The sequence below is a fragment of the Podarcis liolepis genome (genome assembly GCF_965112155.1).
Source record: "Podarcis liolepis genome assembly, chromosome: 15".
Lineage (NCBI taxonomy): Eukaryota > Metazoa > Chordata > Lepidosauria > Squamata > Lacertidae > Podarcis > Podarcis liolepis.
In genome coordinates, this window is record NC_139566.1 from 43,279,701 (window position 1) to 43,300,928 (window position 21,228).

The window sequence follows — 21,228 nt, forward strand, 5'->3', positions numbered from 1 at the left end:
ACATTCTTAGTGAAAGAACAAACCCACCTATTGCTCAGTGTGTGCTCAACGCAGACCAGGCTATGTGTACCTTTAAGAACAGTCTTTTCTGCTCTGCCAAGGCTCAGGACAAGGTCACAGAAGTCACACAAGAAAACAAGTGCATGATCATTTCAGGTTTTGGCAGGGTGCGGATCCCCAAAGCACAGCTGCTGTGGAAGCTCTGCTCATTTCAGTGGGGCTTGCACATCTCCCTAGCAGATGTTTGTTTTTTGCTTAAGAGAATAAAAGGCCCCCCTGTCCAGCAACAGTATTTGAAAGACCCACCTAGCAGTGATAACCTTGGTAATAAGTTGCTTGCACACGCACACCTAAAATGGCACCTGCACCACTTCGGTGGTCTTAAAAGAAAAGAAAAAAGGAACCAACTCACTTCCATTTAAGAAAAGTTTCCCTGCCTGAGGGGATTCTGACTTGCCATAGGTGAGTCACCGGGTTGTTTACCTATGAAAGTCAGACGGATGCTGATTGCCCTGTCAAATCTGATCTTGCCTGCAGAATTCAGCATCCTGATAACCTCAGCTTTCCTTTTTTTTAAAGAAAACCAAGCAACTCTCTTGCATATACACATGTACAGTGACAGGTTTGATAGTGTGCAGCCAAAGCCTTGATGAAAGCTTCAAAGCCAGGCAGGAGCTCTGTTGAGTTTCCAGCGCTCCGGACAGGAGTCGCCCCACACGGATTGGCAAAAGCAGAAATAATGATGTAAACAAAGGACACATAATGCAACAATCGCATAATTTATACAGGTCACTGAATCCAGATTTTCCACACACATAATTACTTTTGCATAAAAAAGAAAGACTTGATACTATAAAATACACTAAAAGTAAATGATGGGATAACTAAGTGGGTGGAGCATGTGACTCTTAACCTCAAGGTTATTGGTTCATCTGTTGGGCAGCAGATTCCTACATTGCAGGGGGATGGGCCAGTCCCCACCTAACTGCCTTCTTACTTACAACCAGTCCAGGGAGTGGCGCTAGCTGAGAGCTCCACAGTCTTTTGCCCTTGAACACAACAGGGAGAAGGACTGGGGTGCAGGAGCTGGCCTTGGCTCTGCCTCCATCCACTATTGGCCTCCTGCCTTCCACCCCAGCACTCCAAGGGTTATCAGCCACCACTGTGGACCTCCTTCTTCCCTGGAGATCCAAACTGCTTCTGAGCATGCTCAGACTCGAGGCCACTTCCTCAGCTCTGCACATCCTGGAGAATCAAGTGGTAGGGACAACTTTCAAAGGGAAAGGAATACTGTGCTGACAGATTGTGAGGAGCGGGGAAAGTACTGCCTAGAATCATAGAGTTGGAAGAGACCACAAGGGCCATCGAGTCCAACCCCCTGCCAAGCAAGAAACACCATCAGAGAACTCCTGACATATGGTTGTCAAGCCTCTGCTTAAAGACCTCCAAAGTAGGAGACTCCACCACACTCCTTGGCAGCAAATTCCACTGTCGAACAGCTCTTACTGTCAGGAAGTTCTTCCTAATGTTTAGGTGGAATCTTCTTTTTGTAGTTTGGATCCATTGCTCCGTGTCCGCTTCTCTGGAGCAGCAGAAAACAACCTTTCTCCCTCCTCTATGTGACATCCTTTTATATATTTGAACATGGCTATCATATCACCCCTTAACCTCCTCTTCTCCAGGCTAAACATGCCCAGCTCCCTTAGCCGTTCCTCATAAGGCATCGTTTCCAGGCCTTTGACCACTTGGGTTGCCCTCCTCTGGACACGTTCCAGTTTGTCAGTGTCCTTCTTGAATTGTGGTGCCCAGAACTGGACACAGTACTCCAGGTGAGGTCTGACCAGAGCAGAATACAGTGGAACTATTACTTCCCTTGATCTAGATGCTATACTCCTATTGATGCAGCCCAGAATTGCATTGGCTTTTTTAGCTGCCGCGTCACACTGTTGGCTCATGTCAAGTTTGTGGTCAACCAAGACTCCTAGATCCTTTTCACATGTACTGCTCTCAAGCCAGGTGTCACCCATCTTGTATTTGTGCCTCTCATTTTTTTTGCCCAAGTGCAATACTTTACATTTCTCCCTGTTAAAGTTCATCTTGTTTGTTTTGGCCCAGTTCTCTAATCTGTCAAGGTCGTTTTGAAGTGTGATCCTGTCCTCTGGGGTGTTAGCCACCCCTCCCAGTTTGGTGTCATCTGCAAATTTGATCAGGATGCCCTTGAGTCCATCATCCAAGTCGTTGATAAAGATGTTAAATAAGACCGGGCCCAAGACAGAACCCTGTGGCACCCCACTAGTCACTCTTCTCCAGGATGAAGAGGAACCATTGATGAGCACCCTTTGGGTTCGGTCAGTCAGCCAGTTACAAATCCACTGAGTGGTAGCACAGTCAAGACCGCATTTTACCAGCTTCTTTACAAGAATATCATGGGGCACCTTGTCAAATGCCTTGCTGAAATCAAGGTAGGCTACATCCACTGTGTTCCCTTCATCTACGAGGCTTGTAATTCTGTCAAAAAACGAGATCAGGTTAGTCTGACATGACTTATTTTTCAGAAATCCATGCTGACTATTGGTGATCACAGCATTCCTTTCTAGGTGCTCACAGACTGTTTGCTTAATGATCTGCTCCAGAATCTTCCCTGGTATTGATGTCAGACTGACTGGGCGGTAATTATTTGGGTCCTCTCTTTCCCCCCTTTTGAAAATAGGGACAACATTTGCCCTCCTCCAGTCTGCCGGGACTTCGCCTGTTCTCCAGGAATTCTCAAAGATGACTGCCAGTGGTTCTGAGATCACATCTGCCAGTTCTTTTAATACTCTTGGATGCAGTTCATCTGGCCCTGGAGACTTGAATACATCTAAACTAGCCAAGTATTCTTGTACTATCTCCTTAGTTATTCTGGACTGTGTTTCCTCTGCTGAATCATTTGCTCCAAATTCTTCAGGTCGGGCATTGTTTTCTTTATCGGAGAAGACTGAGGCAAAGAAGGCATTGAGGAGTTCAGCCCTTTCTGTGTCCCCTGTTTGCATTTCACCATCTTCTCCTCTGAGTGACCCCACTGTTTCTTTGTTCTTCCTTTTGCTACGAACATACCCATAAAAGCCTTTTTTGTTGCTTTTAACCTCTCTAGCAAGCCTGAGTTCATTCCGTGCTTTAGCTTTTCTGACTTTGTGTCTACACGTGCTGGCTATTTGTTTGAATTCCTCTTTGGTGGTTCCCCCCTTTTCCATTTTTTGTACACATTCTTTTTTAATCTTGACTCAGTTAAAAGTTCTTTAGATAGCCACCCTGGCTTCTTTAGGCACCTTCCATGTTTCCGTCTCATTGGTATTGCCTGACGTTGTGCTTTTACTATCTCCCTCTTAACAAACTCCCAGCCATCATGAACTCCCTTTCCTTTTAGTATTACTGTCCATGGGATCTCACCCAGCACTTCCCTAAGTTTTATGAAGTCGGCTTTCTTAAAGTCAAGAAATTGAGTCCTAGTATGCTTGGCTGCTCCTTTCCGCTGTATAGTAAACTTCAGAAGAGCATGATCACTCGCGCCTAATGATCCTTCCACTTCCAGCCTGATCAAGTCCATTCTGCTTACAGAGCGAGAAGAAAGTAAGGCCTAAAAGTCTTCCAACCAGCTGAACCAAATGGCTGAATTGAGCAAGTACAGTATTACAAAGTCTTCCCTGCAGCCGGACTGCTTGGCATTTTGGTGAAGTGTGGGTCTAAACCTGCCACAGCCGCTAACAACTGAAACCATTATGTAAAACAAGCATCTATCACGCTGCCTTCTCAGGAAAGAGAGGATTATAAAAGTACAGGGAAGTCATGACAAAGCAAAACTGCAGTGAGAACAGAGATGTTATTTACATAGCAAAGAAAAGAGGGCTTTGCAAAACAAAGCATCACAGCGCGAACGTTTTGATTGAATACCAAAGAAGTTCAGCTCCACAAGAGGAACTATCTTGAAGGGGCCTTTCCTGCTATGTTGTACTTCTGGCATTCACAAAGTAATTGGATGCAGATGTTCAAGTGTGATTGTTCTCTCATTACTGTGTGTTGTTGTGGGGCAATCACAGGCACCTACTGAGGGCATCAACCCCAAACATATATCTTCCATCTGACAGCTTTCAGCACTGGTGGTGGTGGTGGTGTTAACCTCCTTTCTGCAGCAACATGAACGCTCAAATAGCCCTTTAAAAAAAGTAAGCACAAAACAAGACCACCTCCTTTCACAGCTTCAATCCCTTGCCATGAAAGAATCATTTTGTTTTAAGAATTCTTTTCCTTTGCTTTGATGTGCACATTAGGACATTTCCTTTGCTGCTAAAGAAAGGGAGGAGCTGACTGCCTCAATCTTCCAGTTTTACCTGAACAAGTACGGGATCAATTCTTGCGCAAGTGAACTGCTAAGATGGAAATGCTCCCATCACTCCTAAAATAATAATAATAATTAGCATCTGTTCTGGGAAATCCTTTGGCATTAAACTGGCCTGGAATTTTGGTTGCTCAATTGACATTGCAGGGGTGGGGAAACCTTTTCACCCTGAGGGTTTCGTTCTCCTGCAGGAAACTCTCCCCACATGCCAGTAGTGGTGGGCGGAGCTGGAAGCAAAAGTGGGAAGGCTAGTGGCCTCTCACCCCCCCCCCCGCCCCACATTTCTGCTTCCAGGGAAGCAAGGGCTCAAAGGCACATTCCAGCTTGGCAAAGGACCTGGCGGCTGGAAGGCAGAGAGCAGGGCTGATGGGGGACACAGCCTGGAGGGAGATGAAAGAGTCAGCTACAGGGGTAGGGGGGGTGCACTTGGCTTGCAGGCTGGAGGTTCCTGCCATTAAACTGTTCCTGCCTGTGTGGTTTCCTGCTGCTTGCCCTGTTCTGTGTTCGGAGAAGCAAAAGGTGTTCGTTAAGATGGTTCATTTATTTACGGTACACCCTTCCCCAAAGGAAACCCACCCTCTAAACTGCAGAGTCTAAAGAGCAAAGGGAACCTCCGGCCCTCCAGATGTTGCTGGCCTGCAACTTCCATACTGGTTGGGGTGATGAGAGCCACAGACTCCTCACTCCTGTCCTATGATAGCCCTGGACTGCCCACCATTGTGGAAGGAGGAGAGCAAAACACAAGAATCAATAAGCCTGGAAACACAAAGGGAAAACATTTTTAAAAATAAATACATAAGTCAGTGTAGGTTCCTGAGAACATTCTTAATTAGATACTACGAGACTCTCTTTAACTGCCTCAGCAGGATGCCATAGAAAAATGTTTGCGAAAGATATATATTGAAGATGATGGAGCAGATGGCCAATCTTCCTGCCAGTCCAATTAATGCAATACAGACAATCCCAAGCAGTTAAAAACATTTAGTCTAAGCAAATCTCTGGCTGTGACAAGCTCTCAACAGCCATTTGCAAGATATCACAGATCTTATCTTGGACAGCCATTTTGGGGTATGATTTATTACAGTTACGGAGCTGAAAAGCCCCACCCATTTCAGTGGGGTCTGGGGGGTCCATAAGCAACTTCCTGGCTGCCGCCTAATGCTTGTGGAGAAGCTGACTTCTACTGAAGAAGAAAAATATCCTGCGGTCGTCTTGTTGGAGAGGCCATTCGGGCCATTTTAAAATATCAGTATTAGGGAAACTGTTTCTGGGCCACACATGACTAAGGCTCCTGTTTGGCCAGGCTGGGGCCAGGGATGACAAATGTCTTTTAATTTATAGTAAAGACTTCTCTCTTAATCCAGAACTTAAAGTACACCTCTATTAATCACCAGGGAAACCTAAGTGAATGTCCCACATTTAAAGGAAGAAAAATGTTTTGAAACAGCTCTGGAGCTTCAAAATGTCCAGTACTTTTTGGAAAATTAAGTGTCACCTTAAGGGGCACCAGGCACCTCTTGCTGGTGTACCCCTCCAGTGGCAGGCATGTGAGAAGGCCCTCTCCGATTCCACCCATAAGGCTTGCTTTAGCCGCATGTTTTTATACATGAACTGGAGTCCACCCTAAACCTGTAGTGAGGTTACATGAAGAAATGCCCAGGTTCAGAATTGCCCTGAGGTCTCCTTAGAAGAACCACCAGCACCTGGTCTGGATAGGTCCCCTGAAGGGACATCACTTGCAGATGTGGGCAGATTCTCAGTAGAGAACCATGACCCATGACACGGCCTGGCACGCTGGTTGGCTGGTTTCTGTTCTTGTTTTATTATGCATTTTGTGTTCTCGTTTTGTATTTTTATGTTGTGAACCACTCTGTAATCTTTGGGTGAAGGGAAGTATATAAATTTAATAATTATTAATACTTATATTTATAATTTATTTGTTTCCTTCATGCCTTCACGTATAATCTGAGGGTGAGTTACAACAATTTAAAAATAAGGTATTAAAAACCGTTTAAAACAAATTACAATCCAGAGAGATAAAGTATAGTTATGTGTGTGTATAACGTCAATCATGCTCTGGGAAGCAGCATCTTTAGTAATTCAGACCAGTCTATTTATTCTGCAATACACTCAATCAAACTGGAAAAAGCCTTCTTAGTTCTTGGTGGAAAGCCACAGATGAGCAAGATGAATGCTTTATCCATTCGAGTGAGTGCTCCAAGAGCATTCATGTGTGCTAAGCCACATTTTACACCTGAGCCACACCATAAGTTTGACTTCACTGACAGTTAATGCCCTGCTTCAAAAGTTCCTGGCTTCTGTAGCTATATGTCAGGTGACTGACTGTGGCTGCAATCCAGCCTAGGGGTTGGCTAGGTTGACGGCTGCCAAGGGCGAAGAGCCAGGGTGGTGCAAAAATCAGGCCTCTCCACTCTGGCTTCGAGTGGCTAGGAGTCCATCCACCTGTCCACACGCTCCCCAGGCCAGGCCAGGTAGCCAGGTGACGTGCGCATTCTCCTTTGGCAAGAGCACAAGGGACAGGGAGAACCAATACATCTCCTTGCCAAGGGAGCCTAGGTCCACCTCTGATGCACTTAAATGAGTAAACCCCATTTAAAACAATGAGACTTACTTCTGAGTAGGCATATAGGATGGCACTGTAATCGCCACCCCAGCTCCCAAAGCAGGAGCCTATTTTGAACAGGCTGAAGGACTAGCAACAGTGGCTCTGCCCACTGACTCACTTTGGCACAAAAGACTCCCCAATCCCTTTGTTCCAGGGCAAATACTGAGAGGCTTTTGCAGCATTCCACCCCCCACCCCCCTGCACAATTATGCACTTCAGTTACAGGCCAAAGGGAATGAATAGCCAAAAGGCAGAAAGACAGGACTCTGACCAAGCATCTGTTGCTATTCAGCTCTGAAACTGGGTCTGAAACCAGACTGAGAATTGGTATAATCCAAAAACACTTGGGAGTTAGACCTTCACCACATACCTTGCTCCCCTGAAAGCTGTTTTGAGACTGGATAACTATTAAGTTCCGTGATGTCCAAGGAGCACTTTTTCAACAGATGTCTAATCACTGCCTAAACAGTGGGGACTTCAGGCTCTCCCAGCAAGGGCTTCATGATCTCTTCTGCCTTATCTGGCCACTAATCAGACAGGAGAGGCAAGGCTTCAGCAGGCAGGTGGCATCTCTGGCACCTCCAGGTATTTGGTCCATGTTATCAGCCTGCACCAAGTGAAAACTACCTTGCCCAAGTTGCCTATCCCTCTTCTCCGTTGCCATCTGGACCTTCCAGCCTTCCATCTCCCCTGCTGTGCTTTCAGCTTTCCTTCTGACCTAGAGTGAGTCAGGGCCCTAATCTCACCAGGACTGCCCCACAGCCACCCCCTCATCCCTCTGACTTCAGTATCTGCTTGGTGTCCAACTCTGAAATGGACTAGGCTAGAGCTTGCTGACCATTGGACCGGATCCTTTGGCACTCATCCTGCTGCACTCATCTGACAGCACAATAGTTTCTGTGAGATTAATGCCACTCTGATTTTGTTCCATCCAGCATGCTGAGGAAGTTGGGCGGGGTGAGAGATCTAGGCTCCCCCAAACCTGTGTTCAGCTTTAAAAGAGTACAATGTGCTGTGAAAGGGAGCTAAAAATATATCCAGTTTACCTAGGATCACTTGTAATTGAACCACCTACCCTTCTAAGAGCTGGAATGTGATTCTCTAATTTTCAGGATCTGACAGCTGCAGGGAGAAGCGTGCCAGCATTGTCTGCGTTTCTTTTGCTTTTTTGAAATAGCATCTCAGGTTCTTTCATGATATTCTTCTCTTTGCAACAGACAACTTTACCCCCTGACTTCTATGCGGTTTCTACTAAACACACACCAGCTATCTCCTGCTGTTTGCTTGTCAGTTCCAGCCAGCTGTGCAAACGTCGGCCCTCATAGGACTGGAGGGCTGTGTGTTCCTCTGCATCGTTAGAGGAGAAAGCAACATGCCGGCAAGTAAAAACATAAGCCAGGGTTGACCTTTCTGTGGACGAAGTGTTAAGACCTCTGCTGAGGATACGATTGCTGGTATGTGAGAGTCCAGGGAGAAGGCATTAACTCATCTGAGTGCCAGCGTGAGGGAGGGCCAGGCCACAAGGGGATACAGCAACCCAAACCTAGGGAGCGGTGGGCAAAGACGTAGCAAACCAGGTGAAATAACAATTAATTAAGATCTCTAGCACCACATCCAAAGTATTAGGGACACAGAAATTAGGAACCAAGTGGTATAAAGGCCATCCCAGGATCACACCCCCACCCCCACCCCCAACCAAAAGGGTGTTCAGTTTAGCACATGCTGTCCTCTATAGCAGCTGGTCAGACAGCCAGGGAAGCTCAAAACCACTGCAAGGGGGCATCCACTATGCTAGTGTTAGTTCTCCCCAGTCACATGCTCAGCACCATTTATAATTTAACAAGACTCTTTCATGGTTGTTGTTTTCTAAGCGCTCAAGAGCTTGGAGTGCTTAAAACTTCATTAGAGGTTTAAAACTATGGAGAAGGTGCAAAATGAAGTTTATTATGTTAATTCAAAAATAAACTCGAATATGTGCCAAACCAATCAGTGGTCTTTTCTCAAAACAGCAGTGAACGTGAAACTATGGTAGGCTGCTGGTGTCCTCTTTTTCATTTAGAAAAAACCAAGGCAGGGAGGACATGAGAGGTTTATAAAATTGTGCACAGTGAGTGCAGATAAGAGTGTTTGCCACTTTCTCATGCTACTAGAACTCAGGGTCATCCAGTCAAACTGACTGGTTGGAGATTCAAGACAGACACACAATTAATTTATGGATTTCACTTCCACGAGTTGTGGTGACTGATGGCCAGTAGCAGCTTAGATGGCTTTAAAAGGGGACCAACAGCTTAATGGAGGAGTAGAGCCTATCAGTGGCTTTATGGAACCTCCATAACAGCTTCTGGAGGCAATATGGGAGAAGCCTATTGCCTTCATGCGTTTCTCGTGGGCCTCCTGTAGGCATCTGTTTGGCCAGCATTGGAAGCAAGATGCTGAACAAGACAGCCCTCTGGTCTGAGCCAGCACAGCTCTTCTTAAGCTTTTGTAGAAAACCTCCTAGATCCAAATTGATGGAAGTTAGAAGGTATTTGAACATGCCTGCCTGCTCTTCCCCCTCCTTGCCTTACTCCACATTGCAGCACAGCCATGAGCTCAACTTCCTTTGCTCGCCAGTTTCCTGTTCCACCGCTGTTGTGGGTCTTAACAGTTTAGCTACTTTACAGATTGTTCCCGTCAGGTGCGTTGACAACGTGGAACATTTTTTATGTACTTTACAATACACTGAACTAACAGCAGATAAGACAAAGCGTTTGTGGTTCTCCCTCTCTCTCTTGCAACACTCTGCTGCTGAGTAATTAATCACTGCTTTGCATAGCAGGAATGTTATGATTGTCTGCTTTCAAATTTAACTAAAACAAAGGTTAAGTGTGAAGCTGAAGCTAATATACTACCTAGGAGGATTTAAAGAAACAGTCTTGGGTTTATGGAATAATAGGAAATAGTGGACTTGCAACAGGATTAGGTGTAGAAACCAGAATGTCATTTTCCTTTAAAGACTCTTATCTCAAGGGTTTGTCATCTAGCTGTCTTAGGTTGCAAAGACTGGCCGCTGAAGCCATATTTGGTATGGGGAATAGTGCCTTGACTTCAGAGAAGATAATGCAGCAGGGGAAGGGCCAAAACGCTATGCTTAAGTTCTTTGCATTCAGCAAGAGCTACCGTGACTGCTGCTTCTTCCTTGAACTGTCCGCCTCAAAGTCTTGCTTCTTAACCTCTCCCAACCTTTTCCTTACCCTTTCCTCCCACAGTCTCTCATGGCCCCCAGACCCAAAGACTGTGGAGTCCCACAGATGGCTGATGCTACTTCTGCCTGCTCCCAGTTTTCTCAGACCCATGTAGAGCTGCAGTAAAAGCAGAAAGGGGAGGCAATAAGAGCATCTCTGGTTTGCTGCCTGCGAGCTGCACGTGGCTCCCATGGGCCACTTTAAGAGGGCCTTAAAGGTGACATAAAAGCATGGAAATAAAATAGTAACGGACCAGTCTGTCAAACATGAAATGTAAGAATGGTGTGTGCCAAAATGGTGTGTGCTATTCAGTTGTCCTTGGGAGTTAATGGGATCCACTGTAACAGTTAAACACAGAGGCCAAGAGACAAAAGCATGACAAGACATCTGGATGCAGATGGGGGCTTTTGGTTTACATCAGCTGCTAACATCAGCTGCTGAGGCAGTGTGACAAATCACTTTTGATCTGAGAGGCTTTCCCATAGCAGCCTATTCAACCACACTGGCTGCCCAAGCAGTAACTGCTGGAATGGAGGGTGTATGTAAAATAAGCTCAAGACACATGTGCAAGCTTTCACATTTTCTCTCCTCACTCACCCTGACCCTGCACTTACCTCATCCCCTTTCAAGACTTCGGCCCCATTCAGTTCCCGGGCTTGGCTTGACTTCTGCAACATTTGCTTCTCTAGGTTGGACAGCTCTTCCTTGGCAGCCTGAAGCTCTTCGGCCTTGGCTGCCTTCTTCCGGGAAATGATGGAAGCCTGTTGGGTCATGTTTATCAATCATCACTGCAGCACACGGCAAGTTGAAACATTCCAGGTAGGGCAGCACAATGGGCACAGTGGAAACGATCAAGGCATGAGATGCCAGCATACAATACAGACTTGAAACTAAATCCTTGGATTAGAACAAAGTCTGCTTTACCTTCATGTAGCTGCACTAGGACTTCAGACACATGATGACCTCGAAAGGAGAAGGAAAACAGATTCCCCCCCCCCTTCCTGTAAAAGGACTTTGCTGCCTTGCTACTTAGAAATAATTCCTTCTCAACACGGGTGTGGGTAAGTGGCAACTGTGCCACTTGATTTTTTTAAAAAACCTTTATTTTTGCCATCACAGAATTCCGAGAGGCATACCTAGGAGTCGCAGGCAGTTTCCCATCCAGGCACTAATCAGACCCAGACCAGACCTGCTTAGCTTTTGCAAGGTGGCTGCATTATGTGCCCTCAGCCATGTTCTGCGGCTTCTACGCTGCAGTTAAGAATCAGATTACTCTTGGCCAAGCATTCTACTTTGGCAGCCACATCTGATGATTTCCTTTAGTTCATTTTCAAAAATTAAAGATTTTAAACTGTAGCAATGAAGAGAAAGATCCTGCAGTTATTTCACCAGTGTCTTAATGTGGATTTTCATAGCGTAGCCCTTCAACAAGCTATAGAAATACACAGGACACAGATTAAAGCAGAACAGACCAATAAAACACCAGTAAATTGAAAAAAAGTCTGTATCCACGTTACAAGGCATATTTGATAAAACTTCTAAAATAGAAATAAATGTTGCTTAAGACATTGAAAACAGTCACATTTTTAAATCTGAATCATATAGTCTAGAAGTGTGGGGGATACACGTTGTATTATTATTTTGAACTGTTGTAGTTTTAATTTAGAGATTCTCACACCATTTCTCCATCAGACAAATATAAGAACAAAGTTCCTGAAAATGATAGGAGTGGCAATTTTAAGAGCACAACACATTAATATTTCACCATGCATTAGCATTCTGATGGACAACAGTTTCCAGAGGTCTTTTGCACCCGTTACCTAAGATCATTTATTTATCTAAAACATTTCCATCCAGTCTTTACACAATTGCACAAGGCAGCTTGCAGCATTTAACTGGAAATGTCAGGGATTGAACCGGGGACCTTCTGCATGCAAACCATGCACTCTCCTACTGAGCTATGCCCCCACCCATCACCCACCACCCATTAGCAGGACTCTATGAGGTCATCATACAGACGGGGGAAATACAGAATCTAATTGAAGTGGGGACAGATAATATAATGAAAGAGGAATGCTTTTATTTCATTCAGGCCTCCTTGGGATAAATATAATAATTTTTAAAACAGAACAATCCATTATTTCCTTTTATGCAGCATTTTGAGTGTTCCTTTCAACAGAATAATGCTTTCCAGAGCATTTCTATACTATCGCAAGAACCAAGAGGCTGCAGTTCAAACATACAGCTTCGGATTATGTTACAGAGTTCTAAAAATTAAACACAAGCCTGCTGTTTTTTCTTATTTAAAACATGGATTATACAGCAATAGTGTAGGCAGTTTTTGAGAACAGCCTCCACTCACCGGATTAAAAAGCTTTCTATAGCCTATCTATGGTGATTCAGCCTCTACGGTATCCATGCCTTTCCCTTCTCCAAACTAGGCCCATGGTGACAAATTGTGTTAAAAACATATGGGGTGATCTTGTGAAGCCGACGACAGTGCCCTGTGGAGCTGAGAGGAGTCTGCCATATGTTATTGACCAAGGGAAGCGCTCTGAATTCCTGGAATGGCTCATCCAAGGGACGTCAGCACTTTATATTAGGAGCCAGCTGGTCTCTTGTACCAGCACATTATGTAGCATTCTTAACCTTGTAACACATCACTCACTTAAACAAGGTGCTGCAGGTCACATTCGCAACCAGAGAGCCTACCTTTTTAATGTACCCAACTCAACATTTTGACCACTGACTTTGGAGCTGTCTCACATTATATAGATGGGTTGATCATCAAATTTGTAAATCAAAATATAAGCAAAATTCAAAGTCTCACAGGCAATTGGCTGCTCATGATAAGGTAAGTGAACCACCCTGAGATCTTAAGATGAAGGGCTGCGTATAAATGCAATAAATAATAAATACATGATTTTTCAAAATAACATTTCTTTTTAGAGAAGACTCTGTTCTCACCTGTTGTCGATACATTGAAAATTTACTATCGATTGGTTCATATTTCATCATCCGCTTCTCAATCAACTGATTGATTTGTATGTTGACCTCATTTATCTGAAATGTAGATTAAAACACGAAGAACGCTTGTCATCTGAGAAAAGGTTTTCACGGCCAATGCAAAATTATGTCATTTTTATTGCTCTGCAACAGAAGAGACTTCCAGAAATTGCTTCAAACGTCAATAAGGGATTCAAGCACAGTATCAGATCTAATTTTTAAAAAAGCAGCTCCAGGACTTTTCCAAAACCACACAGGGTGTCTGGAAACATGTCATTAGCAATTGCTCCTTATTTATTTAAATATCACCGTTCCCTTCAGCCTCCCAGTCCAAAAGCTTAAATTCCTTATTAGCCAGCAAACTCTCTCAGCCAAAAAGCAAAGAGGCTGGTGGACCCATTCTGCAATGTGTTTCTCTCTGTGAACTTTTCATTCAGTCACGATTAATAACTAGACTAAACGTCTAAAATTCCAGCCTCTTTCTTTCCCCAGAACAATTTCTTGCGATTTAACTGTGCTTTGAAAAGACACAGATGCTCCTCTTTCACAGCCCGTTTCTGTAATCTGCCCTGAACCCTGTGGGATGGCTGGATATAAATCAAGACACTTGTTAAAATAAAAGAAATCAGAGCAAGGACAGAGCTACTCCATTTCACTCTCACTCACTAGGCTGCTGCTTTAGGCAGCTAGTTTGGATGCAAATAGCAAAAACTCCCCACTTTTGGCACACTGCTATACGACAAAGAGTCTTGTAGCTCCTTCAACTCAAACATATCTTTGGGCTTTAAGGTGCTCCAAGGCTCCTTGCTGGTTTTGCTGCAAAACAAAGACCATGGCTATCCCTCTGAAAGCTGCCGTATTGCAGGAATGTCCCAAGATTTTGAGACCATATCATGACACAGACCTTGGAAACGAGTTCTCTCAGAGGCTCATGGCTTTGCACATGAAAGATTTCTAAATATCAACATCCTCATATAGGAGGTGCTTATTTCCCCCTTCCAATATCAGTGCAGAGCGAGTATAGAATTCTGTTGGCCTGGTTTGCACATCACGTTAAACCAGTTATAACAGCTGAAATCGTGGGTGCTTCACTATTCCCGCATTCTTTCTGTTGCATTATCTGAAGCTGGGCTGTAGTTTGCATCCCCCAAGCAAAGAACAAACCTTGGCTTGTTTGGAGAAAAACACAAACCACGAGCCCCTGTTCAAACAACAAAATAAACCAGACTGCAGATTGTGTCCTGGCAGTTGCAGAAGCAGGGAAGAAGCAAAGTATCTGCAGTTTCAGCAGGATGCACTAGTTTAGTTTAATTACAGCTTGACGTGACGTGCAAACTGGGCCATTATACCCACAAATGCATTCAACTATTTCACCCAAAGATGTGGGAAGATGGGGGAAACTTATTTGGAATTAACTCACAAAAGACTTTGAGTTAATATACAATTGCTAAGGACTTTGTATTCTTTTGGAGTTTCATGAATGAAGACATTGTGTGAAAGGGACATTTGCAGCTCCAGTTCATGAATATAAAATGGATGCCCTGGGATAATGTCCAGGAAGCCCAGAGGTATCCTGGGATAACCCCCAGAAGTCTATTCCTGGACATTCAGTTGGTGCATAGGCAGTTCTGTTGCAAAAGAGTCCCTGAAGTGCCATACACAACAATAGTATACATTAAATCAAGGCCTGACAGGGGATCTGTTACCATGAGTCACATGAGTGTTCCTACTGCTATGGCCTTCATGCCCTCCTCGTGGGCTTCCCAGAGGCATCTTGCTGGCCACTGTGGGAAACCAAGATGCTGGACAAGATAAAGCCCTGAGCTGATCCAGCAGGGATCTTTTCTCTCTCTCTGATTTCAATTTATATCCTGCATTTCTACATATAATACATATATAATAATTATATTTGTATAATTATATATGGGGGGTTATTGAGCTGTTTTATTTTGATTATATATTTTGTGGTTTTATATTTTGACTTTGTTCTGTGAATCGCCCAGAAACCTTCGGGTATAGTGTGGTATATAAATCCAATCAATCAAATCAAATCAAATCAAATCAAATCAAATCAAACTGAAGAACAGACGAAACCAATTAAGATGAGTTGTATGAAAGGACATCAGAGGCGAAGCTAAGTGGGCCTCACTGAAGAGAGAGTTCAGAATGTTGGGGCTCTTATGTTTGCAAAATTATCAGCAGGACATAAATGTGGAATGACTGACTTCTGGTGCTGCCGCCATGGCGAACAGCGGGTCCCACAATAGTGGATGCTGGCTATGCAGCTAATTAAGGATAATCTGAAAGTAATTAGTTTTGCAAGCCCCTCCCCCCGTTAGGGGGGAGTACTTCCACGGATTGTCCAATTACTGCCTCTCGCTCCGATGGAATGCGGGCGCAGGGACGTTGAGTGCATAGCACTGCACATATTGGAAACTCTCAAACGTGGTCGCCATGAGCAGAGGTACTTCTGTTTTTTAAGATGGATCTGAATTTGGATTTAAGAAACAGGCATGTTCTGGATGAAGGAGACAAGATAACCTACTAAATGAATCAGCCACTGAGTACCAAGGTTTTGATCTGGAGAGGATTTCCTCATAACTGGATTGCTATGTAAGTGAAGGGGAGCCTTTGTTCTTTTTACGTGATATTTGTTGTTTTATGATTCAGCAAGCCTTCAATGAAGAAGAATTAATTACTAATGGAATGAAATTATTAATGGATTACAACTATAAATGGAATGCAAGAGGGATTCAACAAGAACTTTATAATTTTCTTCACGGAGTACTTGAAAGAATAGACTGTGTAAAATACTGTAATGATTTGTGACATTACCTTCTAAAGAGGGCTCTAACTTTGATTTATAATGGGTTTTGGTGAAACACCAACTTGTTAGACAATCAGAAAGGATCAAAGAAGACAATGCTGGAAGTCTGCCAGGAGTCATGGCTGGACACCGAAATACTTTCAGTTTTGAAAAAGCAAAATGCAGAAGCTGTGGTGTAATGATAATTGAGTCCTTGAAGGAGGAGTAATGTTGAAGAGGACTGATTGATTACAACATGAAGGAAAGGACAAATGTAAACAAATATTTCACACAGAAAGCTACAGGATATAAATTCCCTTTGCAAGTTAATGGATATGGATTTGTTAAATATGAATGAAAGTCATCACACCAGTGGCTGCTAAAATAAAGGATTAAGATCGGAACTGTTGTATTTGGACTAATTAAGAGAATTGGAGCAGGACCAAGGAATAACATCAACTTCTGATAAACTGAACACGCAAAGTCATCCAAAAATGTTTAATTCGGAACTGACTAAATGGCTCTTTTGATTGTATTATGATTTGGTATTGTATTAATGTGGAATGATTAAGCAACTAAGCACTATGGTATATGGGATGCCCTAGATCAGGGTTTCCCAAACTTGGGGTAAGCCGAAGTCCAATGAATTTGAAATTGATAGAGGGAGATCAAAGCACAGCCAGTCTCACCTTGTGTGGGTGCAAAAACTGATCTATTCTTGAAGGTGTGCAATTGGAGGAAGGAACACAAACACAGAGATCTCTGCCTGCCACCCCCCTTGCGAGAGGTGGAGGGAGCAGACCAATATGTAAGCGCACAAATGCAGGAACTTTATGAGTGCCTTGATGCTCACAAAATCTCTGATTGTGGTGCATATTCAATTTCAGCCTTTTAAAAATGAGGTTCCAAAAGGTGGGCTCGCATATCTATTTTTAGATTTCAAAGTCTAATTTCTATTTTTAAAATATATTTGATAGTTTGAGGAACACCGAATGATGTGGATTCCAATCTAGTCAGAATAAGTTGTAACTTAAGGCAACAGTCCTCTCTCCACTTGCCAGGGAGTAAGCCCCCTTGAACTTAGTTGAACGTAGGATTGTGCTTTAAGTCCCACTGAAAGTATTGAGTTTTTTGCAACCAACAAAAATAGCTTGAATGGGAATTAATCCCAACTCAATTTTGATGTTTTGAGGCCGTCAGTTTAGCTCATAACTGAAGCCTTAACAACAACGTTATAGATGTTTTATAATTGTCTAGTGATTCTCTGAAAACCTCAAAAACTTTATCAGAATACTGAATTCACTACTTTTTAAAATCTTTGAGCAGTTATGCTCTTTCACACCACAAGTTCAGCACACCTGCAAAAGGAAGGGAAATCCCAGTGAACCTAATAAAAAAAGAGAAGGATTTGTTCACTCACAGGGCCAATTTGGGTTGTGTCTATGTGCAGGGTGCTTCCTAGCTCCCTTACTACATCTCTGATCAATGTCAGAGCATATCTGGAGCTTATTCGAGATCATCTATGTGAAAATCTTGTATTCTGTTTTACCTATTCTTAGATTTCCCCCAAACACAGAAGAAACGGTACAGCGGTACCTCGGGTTACAGACGCTTCAGGTTACAGACTCCGCTAACCCAGAGATAGTACCTCGGGTTAAGAACTTTGCTTCAGGATGAGAACAGAAATTGTGCAGCGGCAGCAGCAGGAGGCCCGATTAGCTAAAGTGGTACCTCAGGTTAACAACAGTTTCAGGTTAAGAACAGACCTCCAGAACGAATTAAGTTCTTAACCCGAGGTATTGCAGTCAATTATCAAGCCTTAACAAGCTCTAGGTTTCAACATTTCAAATGCTGCAATAAGAAGGAAAATTGCTATGCTAAATTTTATGCCAAATTAGTCATAATGTTAGTATCTAAAACAAAAAAAGTACCGTGTACGTTATTACTTCAATGCGAATGCCAATCAACTCAGCATTCAAATTATTGCAGAAATATATGGAGCCTATTTCTCCATTTTCCTGCAAGTTCTGAGAGGACATTACTCTAACACATAAGGCTGTGAAGAAATGACCTTTTGAAATGCAAAATGAGTAATATAATTTCCTAATAAGCTTTGAGTAATAATCTGTATGTGTATTTTAGTGAGCACCTTGGAGCTTCTTGAAAAAAGTTAAAACAATTTCCTTATGATTTAAAGCAAAGAACAAGTTAAAATGTCATGGATGTAGTGAGGGATAACAAAAATCTGACAACAGGCCAGCAGAAAACACGCTGAGTCTGGTCACATACATTTTTACATTATGGTTCAGCCCACTCCCAAAACATAATCTGTTTGCCTCAGATGGGGCATGCAGTACTTAATGCCCTCTTATTAAAGATGCCATACAGGTTATTTACATGCTGCCCTCCCCCCAACTACTATGACACAATCACCTTCAAATGTTCATGGTGGAAACTCCTGCAGTGAACAGGGTTCCAAGTGCTCTTGTCTCTTACAACCCAGCAGCCAGCAGAGTGCAAACAGGTGTCCCATGTTATATACCAGTCTTCCTCCTCCCAAAAGCTCAACAACTTTGATCAATCCAATGGGTAGATCACTGCCAGTGTTTTTAGAGTGGGAGTAGATCGCAGACTCTTGGGAGTTGGACATTGCAGTTATAGACCAACCACCAGAAGAGTGGAGCGAGTAAGATGCACAAAGAAAAAGCTGCTTTTAAAATGAATTTGTCAGATGTTTTTGAGCCCTTAAACATAGGAACTGAACTTTCTCTCTGTCCACATACTTTGGTTTCAAGTTCGTTGAGATCAGACTGGCCCATTGCTGGCTCTGCAACTACTTTCTGCAAGAAGTACAGCGACTGTTTCTTTATTTCCAGTTCTCTAGGAAATTTTTCAGAGACCAAATATGTATTGAACTTTGTCTCCTCTTCCAGTCTCTTCAATAAGCCTGGAAAACCAAAACAAACAATATCAACACATACCTAAATGAAGTAATGAGAAGGTCAGTTTGGTCTCATGCTGTAATAGCTGTAATCTAAGCAAAACTATTTAACAGTCAAATACATTTATTTCTGTACCAACAAACAAGCAGGGGCATAGTGGGAGGAAGGGGTGCCATAGCCCCAGGTGCACAATTTTTAGGGGGCGCGAGCTAGGTGCCCCCATGCAAGGATCTCCATCCATCCTGCCTGACACTGGGGTTCTCTGGGTCTCAGCCTGGCCTGGCTGCAGTGCCCCTGGCCCTCTGGCTAGTGTCAGGGGGGATTTGCCCAACAAGTGCTACATTGGCCGGCCGGGCTCCTCTTGCACGGGCAGGCAGGAGAACAACACAGCCCTGCTTGGCTCCAGTGGCCAGAGCTGAGCTGATGTGTGGGCTACATGAGCCCTTTGGACCCTGTGTGCATGCACTTGGCAGCGTTGGCTGGCCTGGCGCAGCAGGTTCTATTGACCCTCTGTGCTCTGCCCCTGCCTGGCACACACACATGTCCCAGGCAACAGAAAAGGATGCAACACTGCTGCAAACAAGAAGTCTCCTGAGCTGCAATTTACACTGCCTATGGATGAAAACACAACATAGTAGCATATAACTTAGTAAGCTAGACAAATCCTCTCTTCCAGGCAGGCCTGAATTCTTGCCACCTTGTGATTTGGTTATGAATTTCTTAATATTTGCAGGGGTGGTATGAAGGGTTATATTTTAGGTTTTAACAGTAGGTCACTCCTTCTCATTGTACAGTTGAGAAATGCTGTAATAAATTAATCAAGTACGTCACACCAACTCAAAATTCAGAAGAAAAAGACTATCATGAGAATGTTCAAGATTTTACGGTGTATACATCAGTCACATAGGTCCTCTCTATGTGTAAACCACTATGCAAAGTCTAAGCTGAATGTATGAAATGCAGACGGGGTGGAGCAGGCATGTCACAGGGAAAAGGTTGGAGCAATCCTACCAGGAATCTATTCAGAACAGGGCTACAATGTTCAGGTTCACTGGCAATACTGAGTATAGGCATGGTCCTCAAGGCACACTGCTCTTGTGAACCCCTCAATACCTGGGGCTGGGAGTGGCAGGTGAGGAAGGCGAGCAGGAGGAGGGGGCTGTCCTAAGAGGGCTCCCATTCCTTTGCCTTCAGAGCTGGGGAAACAGAGGCAGTCCTGTTGGCTCCCTGTCTTTGTCCCATCCACACAGTGGGACGGTTCCCTTTGCAGCATGAAAGGACTAGCAAGGGAGGGAAGCTGAGCAGCAGCAGCAGCAGCCGTCGCCAGAGAGACTGACCTCTGTCCCATCACCAGGAACTTGGAGCCACCTTCATTGTTGGAAATAGACCCATGCCCCTCACAAAAGCACTTGCTTCCAAGTGCCCCCACTCTCATAGGGAGAATCTCGTGAGTGCACCACCTCTCAGCTTTAAAAGCTGGTGGAGGGCCACGGCTGCTTGTCCATTCTTGGACTCCTGCTGCTGTTCTCGAACTCCCTAACCACGTATGTACCTGTAACCTGACCTGTATCATTGTAAGCCCTTGAATAAAGCTTTCTTACTTGCACATAACAGCCTCTGTCATAGCATTTGAGATGGGAGCCCTGACAACTGACAACTCAAGTTCCTCTAACATCACCCAGGCTTGTGTGAATGGAAGATCTTGAGAATCAGGCTACAAATTGGGCTGTCACATACAGACTCTCATGTGAAAGTTCATTAAATTGAAATTGGTGTCATTCCTGGGAATACTATACTCAGATAGCTCAATGTACAATCTCCCTCGTTCATGCTCTAATCTTAAGCTTATTGGAAGCCTAAGTTCTGGAATATCCAATTGGTATTCTTTTCTATGTTAGGAATATTCTAAATGTGCAAAGCGGATTCTCAATTTGAGCACAGACTGTTCTCTGCTTCTAAAAACAGACATGATATTGTTTTGATGATGCTGGTCGGACCACATGGGAGTTTTGGTAAACTGAAGGGCAGCACAGAAATATTTTAAACTAGCAGCTGTGTATCCAGGATTGTTCAGGAATGTTAAGAACCCCCAACATCAGTCCATTTTTGAAGGTTCAGGCTGCCATCTTGAATTCAAAATGGCATCCTATTGTATCCAAACATAGAAAAGAAAACCCTGCTCCTTGATCTCAGGAACAAGCAGGCGAAATTTGGTTACAATAGAGAACAAACAACTTTCCAAAATATAT

General features: G+C 43.8%; 1 protein-coding gene and 1 long non-coding RNA gene across 3 annotated transcripts in view; one reads left to right on the forward strand and one right to left on the reverse strand.

Moving 5' to 3' along the window:
• Positions 1 to 21,228, forward strand: part of LOC310694063 — a 132,519-nt gene that overhangs the window by 71,066 nt on the left and 40,225 nt on the right. The window lies entirely within an intron of this gene.
• Positions 1 to 21,228, reverse strand: part of IFT81 (intraflagellar transport 81) — a 51,224-nt gene that overhangs the window by 13,429 nt on the left and 16,567 nt on the right. For both annotated transcript variants that reach the window (XM_083476690.1, XM_083476691.1), the window contains exons 9-11: positions 18,821 to 18,984; positions 13,193 to 13,288; positions 10,840 to 10,986 (exon numbers count right to left, since the gene is read on the reverse strand). In XM_083476690.1, coding sequence (XP_083332816.1) covers positions 10,840 to 10,986; positions 13,193 to 13,288; positions 18,821 to 18,984 — 407 coding nt within the window. The remainder of the gene's footprint in view (positions 1 to 10,839; positions 10,987 to 13,192; positions 13,289 to 18,820; positions 18,985 to 21,228) is intronic.